Below are 15237 nucleotides of genomic sequence, written 5' to 3'. Positions count from 1 at the left end.
TTATATGGATACCATAGGTTGTGCTCACTTCAAGCAAGGGTAATCCCAAAGGGATGTGAGAATTATTCCTATATATAGATACTGTATATCACTTCTATATTGATTCTAAAATGAGTATATTGGAGCTGTACTTCATATATTATTGATATTCCGATACAGTCTGCACTGTCTGTTGAATTATGACAGGAGAATGTTTCTCTTAGACCTTATGCTTGTGAAGAGAGAAAGGGCAACAATTGTTGCAAGTGACTTCTAGATAGGAATAAAGGATCTACAATGTATCCTTTGAATCATAACTCATGCAGGTATCTCTGCTATTCCTTATTATAGGTATATAAACATGAGATGCAAAGGCTCATTTCTTCAATCTCTTTTCACATAGTTTTGGTGTGAACAAGAGATACCTGCATGAGTTATGATTCAAAGGATACATTGTAGATCCTTTATTCCTATCTAGAAGTCACTTGCAACAATTGTTGCCCTTTCTCTCTTCACAAGCATAAGGTCTAAGAGAAACATTCTCCTGTCATAATTCAACAGACAGTGCAGACTGTATCGGAATATCAATAATATATGAAGTACAGCTCCAATATACTCATTTTAGAATCAATATAGAAGTGATATACAGTATCTATATATAGGAATAATTCTCACATCCCTTTGGGATTACCCTTGCTTGAAGTGAGCACAACCTATGGTATCCATATAAGTACCAATACCGTTACAATGAACTGTGTCAACTAACTGTCATAAACAGACATCTAGGGGATTGACACAATATAGGAGTAACAAGTGACCTCATGAAGCACATCAATTAATTTGTGCATCTCTCTGGTTTATTAATTATTCCTACAAGTGCTGATGATAACTCCAATATAAACACGACACACCTTCTATGTGAATAAAAGACAATTTAAAGCACTATTGGGACCAATTATACTTACTGCAGTTTGTGCACAGCATATCAATTGCTGAACACGAGTGACATATAGATATTCATATCCCTATAAGGACTGAGATACGATAGAGGTTAAAGATTATATTGACCGGCTACTGTCTCTATGAGGATTAAGATAGAATCCGAAAACTGAAGTAGCCATACAAGGATTACATTACTTATGCCGATATTCTATAGGTCTATTTAGGTATGAATTTAGAATAATCTCCCTAGGAAATATCCGGCTCGGATATTACACATTAAAAATTTACAACTGCAGGAGTTATTGTGGTGTTGCCTCTTTTTAAGAATCTTTTTCACATTACTTCAATCCTTTTCACCTATTTGTCTGTATGTCTTACATTTTAACCTCTATATTTTGCTGTATGTGCCCTAGTTAAAAGGACCATCTTCATATTAAAATAAGCAATAAAAGCTACGTTTTATCAAACCAATCAATTTAACAAATTTACTTTGTGCACCCAACTTAAGAACCGTCTTCTAGTTCTCCTAATGTATTGTTACATAGCTTGGTTATATTAGGGTCGCACCCCCAGAGAGGTATAAGGTCTAATTTAGACACAAGAATATTGGGGATATTATAGTTTTTTCTATATATAAGAATTTGTCATATTTCCACAAGAGTGCAGATGTATTTCTCTCTTTTGTTTGATTAAATTCAGGGGGGGTCTCGGGGGATATGCCCTTAGTTACTATGGTAACCCTCCTGAAGCACATTCAGGACACTACACGTGTGCTCTGTGATTCCCTCAAGGAGATGGGGAACATTAATGCTCGGACGTCTGCCATGGCAGTGTCGGCGCGCAGGGCCTTGTGGTTGTGTCAGTGGATTGCGGACGCAGAATCCAAACATAGTGGGAAATCCCTCTCCTTTTCTGGGGAATGGCTTTTTGGGGTTGAATTGGATACCTGGCTTTCCAAAGTTACGGCTGGGAATTCCACGTTTCTCTCCTCTGAGGCCCCGCCAGCGAGACGCTCCTATCCGGGGGCCATCTGTCCAGTCCTTTTCTGTCTCACAGATTTCGATCGAAGGCCAGAGGTGCCTCTAGTGCGGCTAGAGGCACCAGAAGTAAGTCCAGAAAACCTACAAGCAGCAGTTCTCAGGAACAGTCCACCGGTTCTGCTTCCACTAAGGCCTCAGCATGTTGGTGCACACCCACCCCGAGGAGATCTCGAGGTGGGAGCTCGACTGCGTCACTTCAGCATCATCTGGGAGACTTCCTGCCGGGATGCCTGGGTCAGAGAGCTCGTTTCTAAGGGATACAGGCTGAAGTTCGACAGCACTCCCCCACCAACTATTTTTCAAATCAAGCTTACCAGCTTTGGATGATATGCAAGTTACGTTACAACAGGCTATCCGAAAGTTGGTCCAGTCCACCGTCATTGTTCCAGTACCACTACTGCAATGCGGCAAGGGGTTTTACTCAAACCTGTTTGTGGTGCTGAAGCCGGACGGTTCGGTCAAACCCATTCTTAATCTGAAATCCATGATCCTTATTTGAGGGTGTTCAGGTTCAAAATGGGATCCCTGCAAGCAGTGCTTGTGGGCTTGGAAGAACAGGAATTTATGGTCTCCTTGGATATCAAGGACGCCTATCTCCATATTCCGATTTGGCCTCGTCATCAGGTGTACCTGTGGTTTGCCCTGCTGGACGATCACTTCCAATTCCAGGCACTGCCCTTCGGCCTGTCAACAGCCCCGAGGGTATTCACGAAGGTGATGGCGGAGATGATGCTTCAACTCCGGGTCCAGGGGATCAATGTGGTCCCTTATCTGGACGATCTTCTGATAAAGGCAAGATCCAGGGAGCTTTTATTGCTCCATATCGACACTTGAGGAGATGGTCCGCATGGTGTTCCAACCTACTCGAGTGTCCGTACATCTCGGCATAAGATTGTTGGGAATGATGGTTGCCTCATACAAGGCAATCCAGTATGGGAGGTTCTATGCCAGAACATTTCAGTTGGATCTCCTGAGCAAGTGGTCCGGATCGCATCTCCAGATGCACCGGATGATTCAGCTGTCACCTCAGGCCAGGATTTCCCTCCTGTGGTGGCTACAGTTCTCCAATCTCCTGGAGGGTAGGTGTATCGGGAGTCAGGATTGGACCCTCCTCATGACGGATGCGAGTCTGAGAGGATGGGGAGCTGTCACCCAAGGGGCGCAGTTCCAGGGCAGGTGGTCAGCCCACGAAGCCTCCTTCTAATCAACATTCTGGAACTTCGGGTGATCTACAATGCTCTACTTCAAGCCTCTCCTCTACTCCGGGATCACGCGATCCAGGTACAGCCGGACAATGCCACGGCAGTGGCATTTATCAATAGACAAAGAGGGACAAAAAGCAGAGTTTGCATTCGAGAGGTGTCAAAGATACTCCTCTGGGCGGAAAGAAATACAAGAGCCATGTGAACAATCTTCATTCCGGGTGTGGACAACTAGGAGGCGGACATCCTGAGTCATCACGATCCCCACCCGGGAGAGTGGGGGCTCCACCATCTGGTGTTCCAGCAGATCATCGACCGGTGGGGTTGCCCACAAATAGACATGATGGCTTCTCGTCTCAACAAGAAGCTTCCCTGGTATTGCTCGCGGACCAGGGACCCTCAGGCGAGGGCAGTGGACGCACTGACGTCGCCTTGGCTGTACCGGCTGGTCTACCTGTTTCCTCCGATCTCATTGCTCCCAAGAGTGCTAAAGCGACTCTGGAATCAAGATGTCCAGGCAATTCTGATTGCCCCGGATTGTCCTCGGAGGGCGTGGTACGCGGATCTTCTGGCCATGTCCGTCGAAGACCCTTGGCCTCTACCACTTGGAAGAGATCTTCTTCAACAAGAACCGTTAGTCTACCCGGAATTACAGCGACTTTGTTTGACGGCATGGAGGTGGAGCGGAACATTCTAGCTCACAAGGGCCTTTCCAAGAAGGTTATTGCAACCATGATTCAGGCCAGGAAATCTGTGACTTTAAAACACTATCATCATATCTGGAGCAGATATGTCTCTTGGTGCAGAGTTTCACTTGGGACGTTTCCTGCAGGCTGGTGTGGATTAGGACTTGCGTCTGGGTTTTATTAAGGTCCAGATTTCAGCTCTCTCCATTTTCAGAAGAAATTGGCAGTGTTGCCAGAAGTTCAGACCTTCTTGCAAGGGGTACTCCACATACAACCTCCCTTTGTGCCGCCTACGGCGCCCTGCGATTTGTTTGTAGTGTTTAAATTTCTGCAGTCCTCCTGGTTTGAACCTCTGATGATGGTAGAAGACAAGTACCTCACGTGGAAGATGGTGATGTTACTGGCCCTGGCTTCTGCTCGACGTGTTTCAGAATTGGGGACCTTATCGTGTAAAAGTCCCTACTTGCTCTTTTACGAGGACAGAGCAGAGCTCCGGACTAGACAGCAGTTCCTGCCAAAAGCTGTCTCCACGTTTCATCTGAATCAGCCTATTGTGGTTCCGTCCAGTTCTGACGCTTCTGCTCCTCCGGAGGCATTGGATGCTGTGCATGCCTCGAAGATATATGTCAAGCGTACAGCTCGGGCCAGAAAGATGGACTCCTTGTTCATGCTCTATGATGCGCAGAAGAAGGGTTGCCCTGCTTCGAAGCAGTCCATTGCTCGTTGGATTAGGCTTACTTTCCAACAGGCCTATGTGTCGGCAGCCTTACCTGTTCCTTAGTCTCTAAAGGCCCACTCTACAAGGTCAGTGGGCTCTTCCTGGGCGGCTGCCCATGGAGTCTCGGCCTTGCAACTATGCCGAGCTGCTGCCTGGTCGGGAAAGAACACTTTTGTGAAGTTCTACAAATTTGATACCCTGGCCAGAGGATACCCTGTTTGGGCAGGTGGTGTTGCAGCAGTCTCCACACGTTCCCGCTCGTTCTGGAAGCTTTGGGAAGTCCCCATCGTACTAGTTTCCCCCAATATCCCTTATGGATGCTAGAGAAAATAGGATTTTAATACCTACCGGTAAATCCTTTTCTCGTAGTCCATAAGGGATATTGGGCGCCCGCCTCAGTGCGTGGACGTTTCTGCAGGTTTTTGTTCTACAGTTACCTGTTCAGCTGTTGTTGTTACCAGCTGTTGCTGGTTGTTATATGTTAGTGGTGTGCTGGTGTGTAAATCTCACCACCATTTCTGTTATCATGTTCATTCTCTCATATATGTCCTTTCTCCTTCGGGCACGTTTTTACATATAACTGCCTGTGGGAGGGGGCATAGAGGGGAGGAGCCAGCACACATAGTTGTAGAAATTTAAAGTGCACTGGCTCCTTTGGACCCCGTCTCTACCCATCGTACTAGTTTCCCCCAATATCCCTTATGGACTATGAGAAAAGGATTTACCGGTAGGGCCTGGTTCAAATGTGTATGCTAATACTTTGCCAGCTGCTATACTGCATGCAGCAGATGAGCTAAAATCTGCTTATGCGCCGCCTGGAAATGGATTGAGTCCCCCACCGGTGACCTCGCAAATATTAACATCTGCATACAAACACGCAGCAGTGCTCGCAGATCCTCCAATAATCGATCATCTGAGTAAATCTGTGGTTACCCAGAATGGCCGCAGGAACTGAGACGCTGGTGTCATGTTTTCTGCATACGAGACCACAAATGTAGGCTGAGATACTTCCTCAAAATCACAACACACTAACTGTCAATCACTTTGCGAATAACTCGCCACTGCAAGTGACTTTGCAAGAGGTAACTTGGTGCATGTGCAGTGCAGCCGTGATGCATGCATAGTTGGGCGATCTTCGCTCAACTGCGTCAACATTGGCATTGCATTTCTGAATCAGGCCAATAGATTGCTAATTTATTCGTTTTAAATAGACTAGCCACAAGAGGGAGCCAAGTTAATATTTTTGCATTAAAGTCTCACTATTAGATTTCCTCCTGCTCTCAATATGTCCTGTGATTTTAAAACTGAATTATTATTTTTTTTATTGCAAGTTACTGTTTGTAAAATATACTGAATTGTTTCAGCTTACTTCTATTACAATAATTTAGTTGTGACCAAATTGCATTTTATTCGGAGTCACTCCAAGTTTGCTTATAATGCATTTCTGTTGCAGTACTTTCCCGCCCGCCCCTTCCTCAGCACACTTCTGGGGAATATCCATAACTGGCTAACAGAACAGTCAGAGGACATAGTGTCGTACAAGGACTTTGCAGACGTTGTAAACAACAAGAATCAAGTGAGTTAATCTGATGGTCATCCCATGCTATAAAATGAGGCCTGTCTGTTGAGCATGCCTAGCTAGTTAGTGCTACTGGTAATCATCATTATTGTGCCCTGGTGTACATGTCCTGCAGTACCCACAAGAGAGACACCTTCCATCTCCCTACAGATGTAACTGCATCCAAGCAGCTATTACAAGTCCATCCTTTCACTCCAATGCATCTCTCCAGTTATATTATTATTAGCTTTTATTTATAAGGTGCTACAAAGCGTATGCAGCACTGTACAAGGTTTACATAGAAATCAGTAGGTGTAAAACCAGGGCTGTCTTTTCATATAGGCTCAATGGGCAGTTGCCCAAGGACCCCAGGAGTATAAGAGCTCTAGGCTGATAGCTGAGGGACCCCTTTTTCCAGGGGTACCAGATTTTTGAAAATCGACCCTAGGGAATCTAATTTTATTCCATTGAAAGCTAAGAAATCTATTTCCAGGAACTGGAGATTTTTACAGTCAAGCAAACTGCCCTCCCACTGTAAAATGATGAGTTTTAAGCCCACTCTACTATGCACCCCTCCCCAGTGTATTAATCACCCCCTACCACACTGGAAGAAATGTACCGGGGCTCTTTCATTCAGCCCAATGCCCCCTTCTACAATTTTGTGTTCTCCCTCCCGCCCTATTTCCCACCATCTGTGCAGTAAAGGAGGAATTAGCAGAAATTACTGCTCAGGTCCTACATGCTGAGTGAAGATAAAACACCCCCTACCGCCCGCAGGACATAAAAGCAGCCTCTGATAGCACCACCCACCCTTACCGCTGGAGGATGGGTAGGGGCCCCAGTGCATTGCTGTGCCCAGGGGCCTACACTGCTGATGAGGGCCCTGTGTAAGACGCATCAAACTCTACACATGCGCAGTAAGATATTGCACATGCATACGCTAATAAAGCAGACATAAACCCAGCTCTACTTCAGTTACAGTATATGTAACACGTGTGCCTCTGCCTCTACACTTGGTGACTCCTTGTCTGTCCTTCCCAAGGTTCAGAATGCTGTGCTGGCACCGCATGTCAACTACGTTGGATGTCAGGGATCCAAGCCTGAATATCGAGGCTTTCCTTGTACCGTCTGGACGCTGTTCCACCTTTTGACTGTCAGAGCTGCAGAAATGGAATCTGACAATGAAAAATCTTGTGAGTACTAGTATAATTCCTGAATGAATAACCTGCCTTGTCTAAAACAAACAAAAACAAAACAAAACAAACATAAAGCACCAGGACAACTAGTACATTAAAATTGACTAAAGGTGGAATCACCTTTTCAGAGTAGTCTTTCCTGTGATAAAATGCGTGATGTTCTGAGTGCTGATTCCTGGGATTCTGCAAATATTTTACCTTTCTCTTTCATCCACTAGGGGACACTGGAACACTTCAGAGAGCTGGGGTGTGAAGTATGCAGACCGGAGGTGGCACAATCTATCCTAGAAAAAAAAATACTGCCGGCTCCTCCCCCTTCACGCCCCTTGTCCCCCAGTTTGAAAAATTGTGCTGGAGGTGCAGCACAGGAAAAGGAGCTCCTGCTCCATTACTGAATTATTCTTTAAGAAAGTACTAACTGGAGCTAAACCAACCCATCTGAAAGGGTTGAGAAGGTCTCCAAGGTGCTAGAGAGACCAAGACCCTGGTTGAAGGAGTCGGCGTCTCTATCAGAAGATCGAGATCAGCAGCAAAGAAAAGTGAGTAATGGCTGCCTCATAGCTGATTATAGCCTCCCCCTGCAGTGTTAGTCCTCAACAGAGCCGCTCGCTAGAGTGTTTTCCTTAACAGAGCTGCTTTTTAGAGTGTTTGAGTGTACAGCACAGACTGGCTGCGGAGGCAAGGAGGTCCGGGGTGACGGAATCTCAGGAGCAGGCGCATGGGAGCCGCTAGAGTTGCCACGGTCTGTACACAGATCCAGCAGCTTGGCATGTAGGTTATGGCGCTTACTAGCTGAAGAGGCTCCGTGCAGTGCGTTGGGGGAGAGCTGTGGACAGGAGAGATAGAGTGTTAGTAGAGCTGGAAGAGGCTCCGTAAGGAACAGCGGGGGGCAGGAGGGCTAATGATGTGTTCATTAAAATTTAGTTGCGCCCAAGTTATTTTTTATTTGGGCACGCAACAGGAGCGGGCTTTCCTCTCTGAGGGGAGGATACAAACGGAGACCAATCACAAAGGGGCATATAGCAACAATAGTATGTTTCCTTTCATTAGTAGAAGCTGAAGCTGTTTACTATTTGTCTGGCGCGTTAGAGTAGAAGCTTTGCTGCTGATGATCTCTCTGACTACAAGTCAATAAAACTATGTATCTTCCAAGGGACACTGCTGACAGGTCCTGCGGAGGTGGAGCAGCAGAAGTTACAACCCGGTCAACTCAAGCTGTATTTCAGTTGGTGGTGTGAGGGTTGCAGACATCAGGCTGGTTTAAAAAAAATATATATATATTTTTTAACAATATAACATTTCCAGCTATGTGACTCCAAGTTCTCTTGCTCCCTATAAGGTGAAAGCACTGCTGAGTGGTCTGTGTGCATGTGTTTCAACAGGTCAAAAGCACCAACCAAGACCGCAAAAACATGCTACGTATACTCAAAATGTGGTAAAAAGAGCACGAATGTTGGCAGTTCTGTGGTGTGAGACACGTTTGGGAATGGACGCTTAACCTGGGAGCAGTGGTCCGTCTGGGTCATGGGAACATGCCCTGGCGGATATTTCTAAGGAAATGGCGGAATCCCGCAAGCAGCATTTAGAATGGGCTGTGTATTTTTCCAAGATATGGAGGAATTCCGAATTAGACTAACTCCGCCCGCGCAAGCAGAAAAGAATGTGTGTAAAGCGGTTAAGAGACCCCTCCCTATACTACAGGAAGAGTCGGAGGAGGAGGGTCTTGTAATTGATGAGGAGGAAGGAGAGTCATTAGAGGTGATAATGAACGTCAGTCATCAGAAGTAGGACACTGAGGTTAAGGGATTAGATTCCCTCATTGAAGCGGTAAAGCAGGTCCTTAACTCTAAGGAAGAAGTTAAGGAACCTGAAGTGTTTGATTTATTCGAGTCCCAGAAACCACCAACAGTGTTTTTTCCAATCCCTCAGACTCTCCAGTTTCAGATGGGAGAAGCATGAAAGTAGCCTGATAAACGCTTCCAGATTCCAAAGAAGTTCGAGGCCAGTTACCCATTGCCCAAGAGTGTCATGTCTAAGTGGGAGGTTCCGCCGAATGTGGCGCCTCCCTGGCTAGACTGTCAAAAAAGATAGTCTCACCGATACCAAACATGACTACTTTAAAGGATGCGTCAGATCTGAAGGTGTTTCTCCCAGAAGACAAGATTCGATACATGAGAAAAATGGTGCGTCAGGTTCTGCAGGACCAGACAGTGTCATTGCATCTCTGTGTAAAGCTTCTTGGAAAGTTGGTGGCATCTTATGAAGCGATCCAATACGGCAGGCTTCACTCCAGACCTTTCCAGATGAATCTGACTGCTCAAGGGGCAGGCATGCATTTGCTTCTCCACCAAAGGATTCGCTTGTCGCCCCAGGCCGGGACCTCATTAATTTGGTGGTCAGTCCACAAGAATCTAGCAGCGGGAAAGAGCCTTGGAATCTGGGATTGAAAGATTCTGACGACAGATGCCAGTCTCAGAGATTGGGGAGCAGTACTGGGGAAACATAATTTTCAGGGAAGGTGGTCACCGCAAGAAGAGCAGCCTTCTAATAAATATTTTGGAATTAAGAGCCATTTACAATGCACTTCTTCTGGTCGAAGATTTAGTGTGGCCTCAATACGTGAGAGCACAGTCAGACAATGTGATGGCGACGGCATACATAAACCGTCAGTGAGGAACAAAAAGCTGCATGGCTTTAAGGAAGGCCACAAGTATCCTATTGTGGACAGAAAAGCGCAACATAATCATGTCAGCAGTCTTCATTCCAGGAGTGGAAAATTGGGAAGCAAACTCAGTCGCCAAGATATACATCCAGGGGAGTGGCCCCTACACCCACAGGTTTTGGAGACAGTAGTAGGACGATGGGATCTACCACAGATATACCTAATGGCCTCTCGAAACATCCATCAGTTACCAAGGTATGTGACCAAGACGAAGGATCCAGCAGCAGAAGAGGTGGACGCGCTGGCGATTCCATGGTCATACCATCTGGTGTACATTTTTCCGCCGTTTCCCCTTATACCGAGAGTGTTAAAGAAGGTGAAAAAGGAAAGAGCGTGGGTGATTTTAATAGCACCAGACTGGCCTCGCAGGAGTTAGTACTCGGACCTGAGGGGACTCCTGGCGGAAGATCCTTGGAGGCTGCCTCAGAGGGACGACCTATTGTCACAAGGCCCATTCCTTCACCCAGACCTGAACCATCTATGTTTGACGGCGTGGCTCTTGAAACCAGGATTCTAAGAGACAAGGGTATTCCGACATCGGCTATCCCCACCATGTTAGCTGCACAGAAACCAATCACGGCAGCACATTATTAGAATATGGAAGAAGTACATAGACTTGTGGTCTTCGTCCACTCTATTAGTTTCAACAATGTCTGGCGTCTTTACAGGAGGTTCAGATATTTTTAAAGGGTGTGCTGAGAATTCAACCACCTTTTCGTCCTCCCACTGCCACGTGAGATCCAAATTTAGTGCTCAAATTTTTAAAATCTGCAGTTTTCAAGCCTTTGGAGACAGCGGATCTTAAATATATATCCTGGAAAGTTACCCAGCTTTGGCATTAGCAGCAATGGTCTCAGAGTTGGGAGCTCTGTCGTGTAAGAGTCCCTCCCTCATTTTTCATGAGGACAGAGCGGAGCTTCGTACAAAAGCGGAGTTTCTACCTAAGGTGGTTTCCAGTTTCCACATTAACCAGCCCATTGTGGTTCCCTCCTTCCAGGGATTTGCGGAGGGGGACTTGTCCTTGGATGTGGTCAGAGCCTTAAGGATTTACGTACAGGCTACGACCTATATTAGAAAGTCTGACTCTTTGTTTTGTATGATGGGCCCAAAAAAGGTTGGAAGGTTGGTCGGCTTCTAAGCAGACTCTAGCAAGATGGATACGGTTTACCATCAGACAGGCTTAAATCTGGTAAATTGTGGTAACAGGGTTCCTTTCCGGGTAGGTGCTCATACCACTAGATCAGTGGGTTCCTCATGGGCGGCGGCTAAAGGTGCCTCCACTACCCAACTGTGTAGAGCGGCAACGTGGTCACCAGCACACATGTTCACTCGATTCTACAAGTTTGATTCATTTGCATCCAGGGATACCATGTTTGGATGTTTGGTTCTCCATGCTTCAGACAGCACTCCCGCCCATGGGAGTATCTTTGGGATGTCCCCAGCTGTCTAAAGTGTTCTAGTGTCCCCTAGTGGATGAAAAAGAAAAGAGGATTTTGGTACTTACCAATAAATCCATTTCTCTGAATCCACTCGGGGACACTGGATGCCCGCTCGGTGCTGTCAAACTGCAGTGTTCTGGTTAAACAGTTTGAATTATTCTGTTAATAGTTCTTGGTTACTGTTTGGTTTGTTGCTACGGTTGGTTCCTCTCCATAGGGCTTTGTTTTCATGTTCCCTCTTCTCTCTGTCAAATTTTTCAAACTGAGGGATAAGGGGCGTGAAGGGGGAGGAACCGGCTGTGCATAATTTTTTTAGGTTAGATTGTGCCACCTCCGGTCTGCATACTTCACACCCCAGCTGTCTGAAGTGTCCCGGTGTCCCCGAGTGGATTCAGAGAAATGGATTTATCGGTAAGTACCCAAATCCTCTTTTCGTCTTACATTTTCATCTTGCAGTTTATGTTAAGATTGCTGACTTGTTGTGTGTTTGGCTACTTTGTATACTTATTTACCTATTAAGGTCATGGTTTTTATCACTGTAAATTTAGGGGTCCATTGCATTAGGGGCGAGGTGCATTTCCAGAAAAGCTCCCCATAGGAATCAGCGATGTAGACGGTACCACAATGGACAAGTTTGTGCGTAGCTGTATATAGAAGATGCCCATCACCCCTAGTTGAATTGATACCTTAAAGTGAATCATGAATCAGCGTAAGGCTCTGTGTTATTTGTGGTATCCCTGCCATTCTGCGTGTTGGATGAGGGTGCAAGTCTTTAAATTCTGATTGTTCATTCAAATTTGTGAGAATTAAAGGGGACAGACATATTTCTACATTAAATTAAGGAGGCCAACTCTTGTTGTGTCTACTATTGCACCAGTGCATTCTGGCACTTGCAGTGCCACCACAACAAATGCTATATTTAACAATAATACCATGGTACACAGGGGTAACGGGGGCTCCAGAAGGGGCCCAATACCATATAACATTGGGCTAGGCCTTTCTAGTTACAAGGGCCTAATATATATTTTAGGCACACCAACTAGAGGACAAGGCCCTCATTCAGACCAGGATCGCAGCGGCTGCATCCAGGTGGTCTGCGCACGTGCATCGGCCGTGACCTTACACATTGTGGCCGCATCTCTGAAGGATGCGGCCGCAATGTGATTGACAGGCACGGGTGTTGCGGAGTTACAGCATTGTGAGGGCGGCGCTGGTAATACGGGGGTGGGCCGGGACTGTTTTCGGGGGGGCTGCAAGACGTCACACGCGGCCTCTCCGGATAAAAAAATGTCTGCTGACAGCGAAGCCAGACCACACTGCCAGGGGTCAACTTGGGATCCGATGCCTCCACAGTCTAATTGTGGATGCATCGGGGGGCGGCCTTGCCTGTTCTGGGCGGGCGGCCCCCAGCATGTGCAGAGATGAATGCAGATCTGGGTGCGTATGCAGCAATCTACTTTCATCTCTGAATAAACCACTAGGTTCACTGCTGGAAAGCACTGGGCTGTTACTATATTAAAATGGTAAAACTAACCCTAGATGACCAATTATATGGAATGATATGTGCTTAATACCCTAGCATTGGCAAAGGTGTGCATCACAAGGGTTTGACGGTTGCCTCTGTGTTATTCTGGTAAATAACACTGCCGCTCACAAGAACTTTATATATAAAAGTCGCAATACTCTGTTACATTTTGAGCGCACCTGGTTCTCCTTGGTTTGATTCCCCATATAACTTTGTGACTGCAGACTCTCTTCCATTCACAAATCCCTGTCCACCGCCGTTCACCTAATATGGCCCTACAACACTGATGCTATTGTTGATCTGTAAGCAGACAGGGATGTAGTCACCATCCCGGCGGTCAGGATCTCTGCGGCCAGCCTACCAACACCAGGATCCCGGCCGCCAGAATGCCGGAAGGGGACCCAGAACTATTCCCACTCATGGGTGTCCACGACACCCATAGAGCGGGAACAGAACCTGTGGAGAGCACAGCGAGCCACTGAGCCCACAGTGTGGGGAGCGCAGCGAGCCCACAAGGGGTTTCGTTGCGCTCGGCCCCCTGCCAGCATTCTGGCGGCCAGAATCCGACGGTCACGCATACCCAACGCAGTAGGCCCACTGGATATTCCAGTTTCTTACGTTACTAATATAGAAACACTATCATGTTGTCACAATTTTTTGACTTGTAATCTACATTTCCACTTTATACCTTGCGACAGTTAATTTCTCATGTTTGGTTTGTTATTGTCCCTTTTTTTTTCTTTTTCTTATGCATTTCCTTATTTGTCTTATGTAACGTAGGGGGACATTTACTAAGCAGTGATAAAAGCGGAGAAGTGAGCCAGTGGAGAAGTTGCCCCATCAACCAATCAGCAGCTCTGTATAATTGTGTAGTATGCAAATTATAGATGTTACTTCAGTGCTGATTGGTTGCCATGGGCACTTCTCCACTGGCTCACTTCTCTGCTCTTATCACTGCTTAGTAAATGTCCCCCTAAATCTCAATAAACATACCTTATGTGTTTTTTTTTTTAATGGTAAAACTAGATGCTTTCCATGCGGTTTTATCATGCTGGTTTGTCCAATCTGCATGCGGTTTAGGGATTTTAGAACCACAACACATTGCACATGGGGCCTAATTCATATTTGTACGCACACGCTTTAGCAAGTACTATTTTCTCAGCTTCGCAACTGCTGATCAGCAAGTGAAGCTGCCGCTCAGGAATGAAAAGAGACGCCCACTGGAACCCATTCGCAATTGTGTACACATTAGCCGCCTATATGCAAAAATGAGGAACTTCGACTGCTAGGATAGCCCTATGGCTACGCAGCCTGGACACGGCAGTAGCAACGCAGGTGCCATGTGTTTGTACATCCGAGCCTGCAGCTGACGGCAGATACACGCCCTGAAAACGGCTGTGATATGCCTGTATTTCTACAACCACTCCCCATCAACACCTCCAAATGGTCACTTTCTGTGAATCACTTTCCCATGAAATCCTCATTGCGAGCAGGATCACAGCGGCACCTTGACGCATGCACAGCCTGCCGATAATGGCTCACTTGTGTGATAATCGACCATTGCCTACAAACATGAATTAGGCCCATGGTTTGAAGCTTCACTCTCCAATCCACAATATAGTAAATTTGTGGTGGACATAAAACACACACTACCACACTTTCATACATATATCCCCAGGACTCCTCAGTGTAAACAGGTCCTGTAGCATATTATTATTATTATTATTATTATTATTATTATTATTATTATTATTATTATCCTTTATCCTTTATTTATATGGCGCCACAAGGGTTCCGCAATGCCCAATTACAGAGTACATAAATAATCAAACAGGAAAACAGCAACTTACAGTTGATGACAGTATAGGACAAGTACAGGGTAAATAAACATAGTAACATCAGCAGATGACACTGAAATAAGTATTAGGTGGCAGAAGACTGCTGGAGTTGATGCAGTTGAAGATTATTAAAGTACGAAAGGATAAGCACATAAGGGAAGAGGGCCCTACTCATGAGAGCTTACATTCTAAAAGGGGAGGGGTAGACAGACAGGGGTGACACAGATGGGGTACATAGAGAGTGTAGAACAGAGGGTTAGGATGAGATTTGGCTAGGTTTGGTGAAGAAGTGGGTCTTGAGAGCCCGTTTGAAGTTTTGTAGAGAGGTGGAGAGTCTGAGGGGGCGAGGTAGGGAATTCCAGAGAAGTGGTGCAGCACGCGAAAAATCTTGG

At 46.0% G+C, this 15237-nt stretch overlaps 1 protein-coding gene across 1 annotated transcript in view; it reads left to right on the top strand.

The window, feature by feature from the left end:
- The window catches only part of QSOX1 (quiescin sulfhydryl oxidase 1), a 105281-nt gene that overhangs the window by 68392 nt on the left and 21652 nt on the right, over positions 1–15237 (top strand). The window contains exons 9-10 of the mRNA XM_063939799.1: positions 6021–6143; positions 7168–7318. Coding sequence (XP_063795869.1) covers positions 6021–6143; positions 7168–7318 — 274 coding nt within the window. The remainder of the gene's footprint in view (positions 1–6020; positions 6144–7167; positions 7319–15237) is intronic.

Source organism: Pseudophryne corroboree, chromosome 9 (assembly GCF_028390025.1).
Source record: "Pseudophryne corroboree isolate aPseCor3 chromosome 9, aPseCor3.hap2, whole genome shotgun sequence".
Lineage (NCBI taxonomy): Eukaryota > Metazoa > Chordata > Amphibia > Anura > Myobatrachidae > Pseudophryne > Pseudophryne corroboree.
The sequence above is the reverse complement of the archived record's forward strand: the minus strand, read 5'-3'. Positions and strand labels throughout refer to the sequence as shown.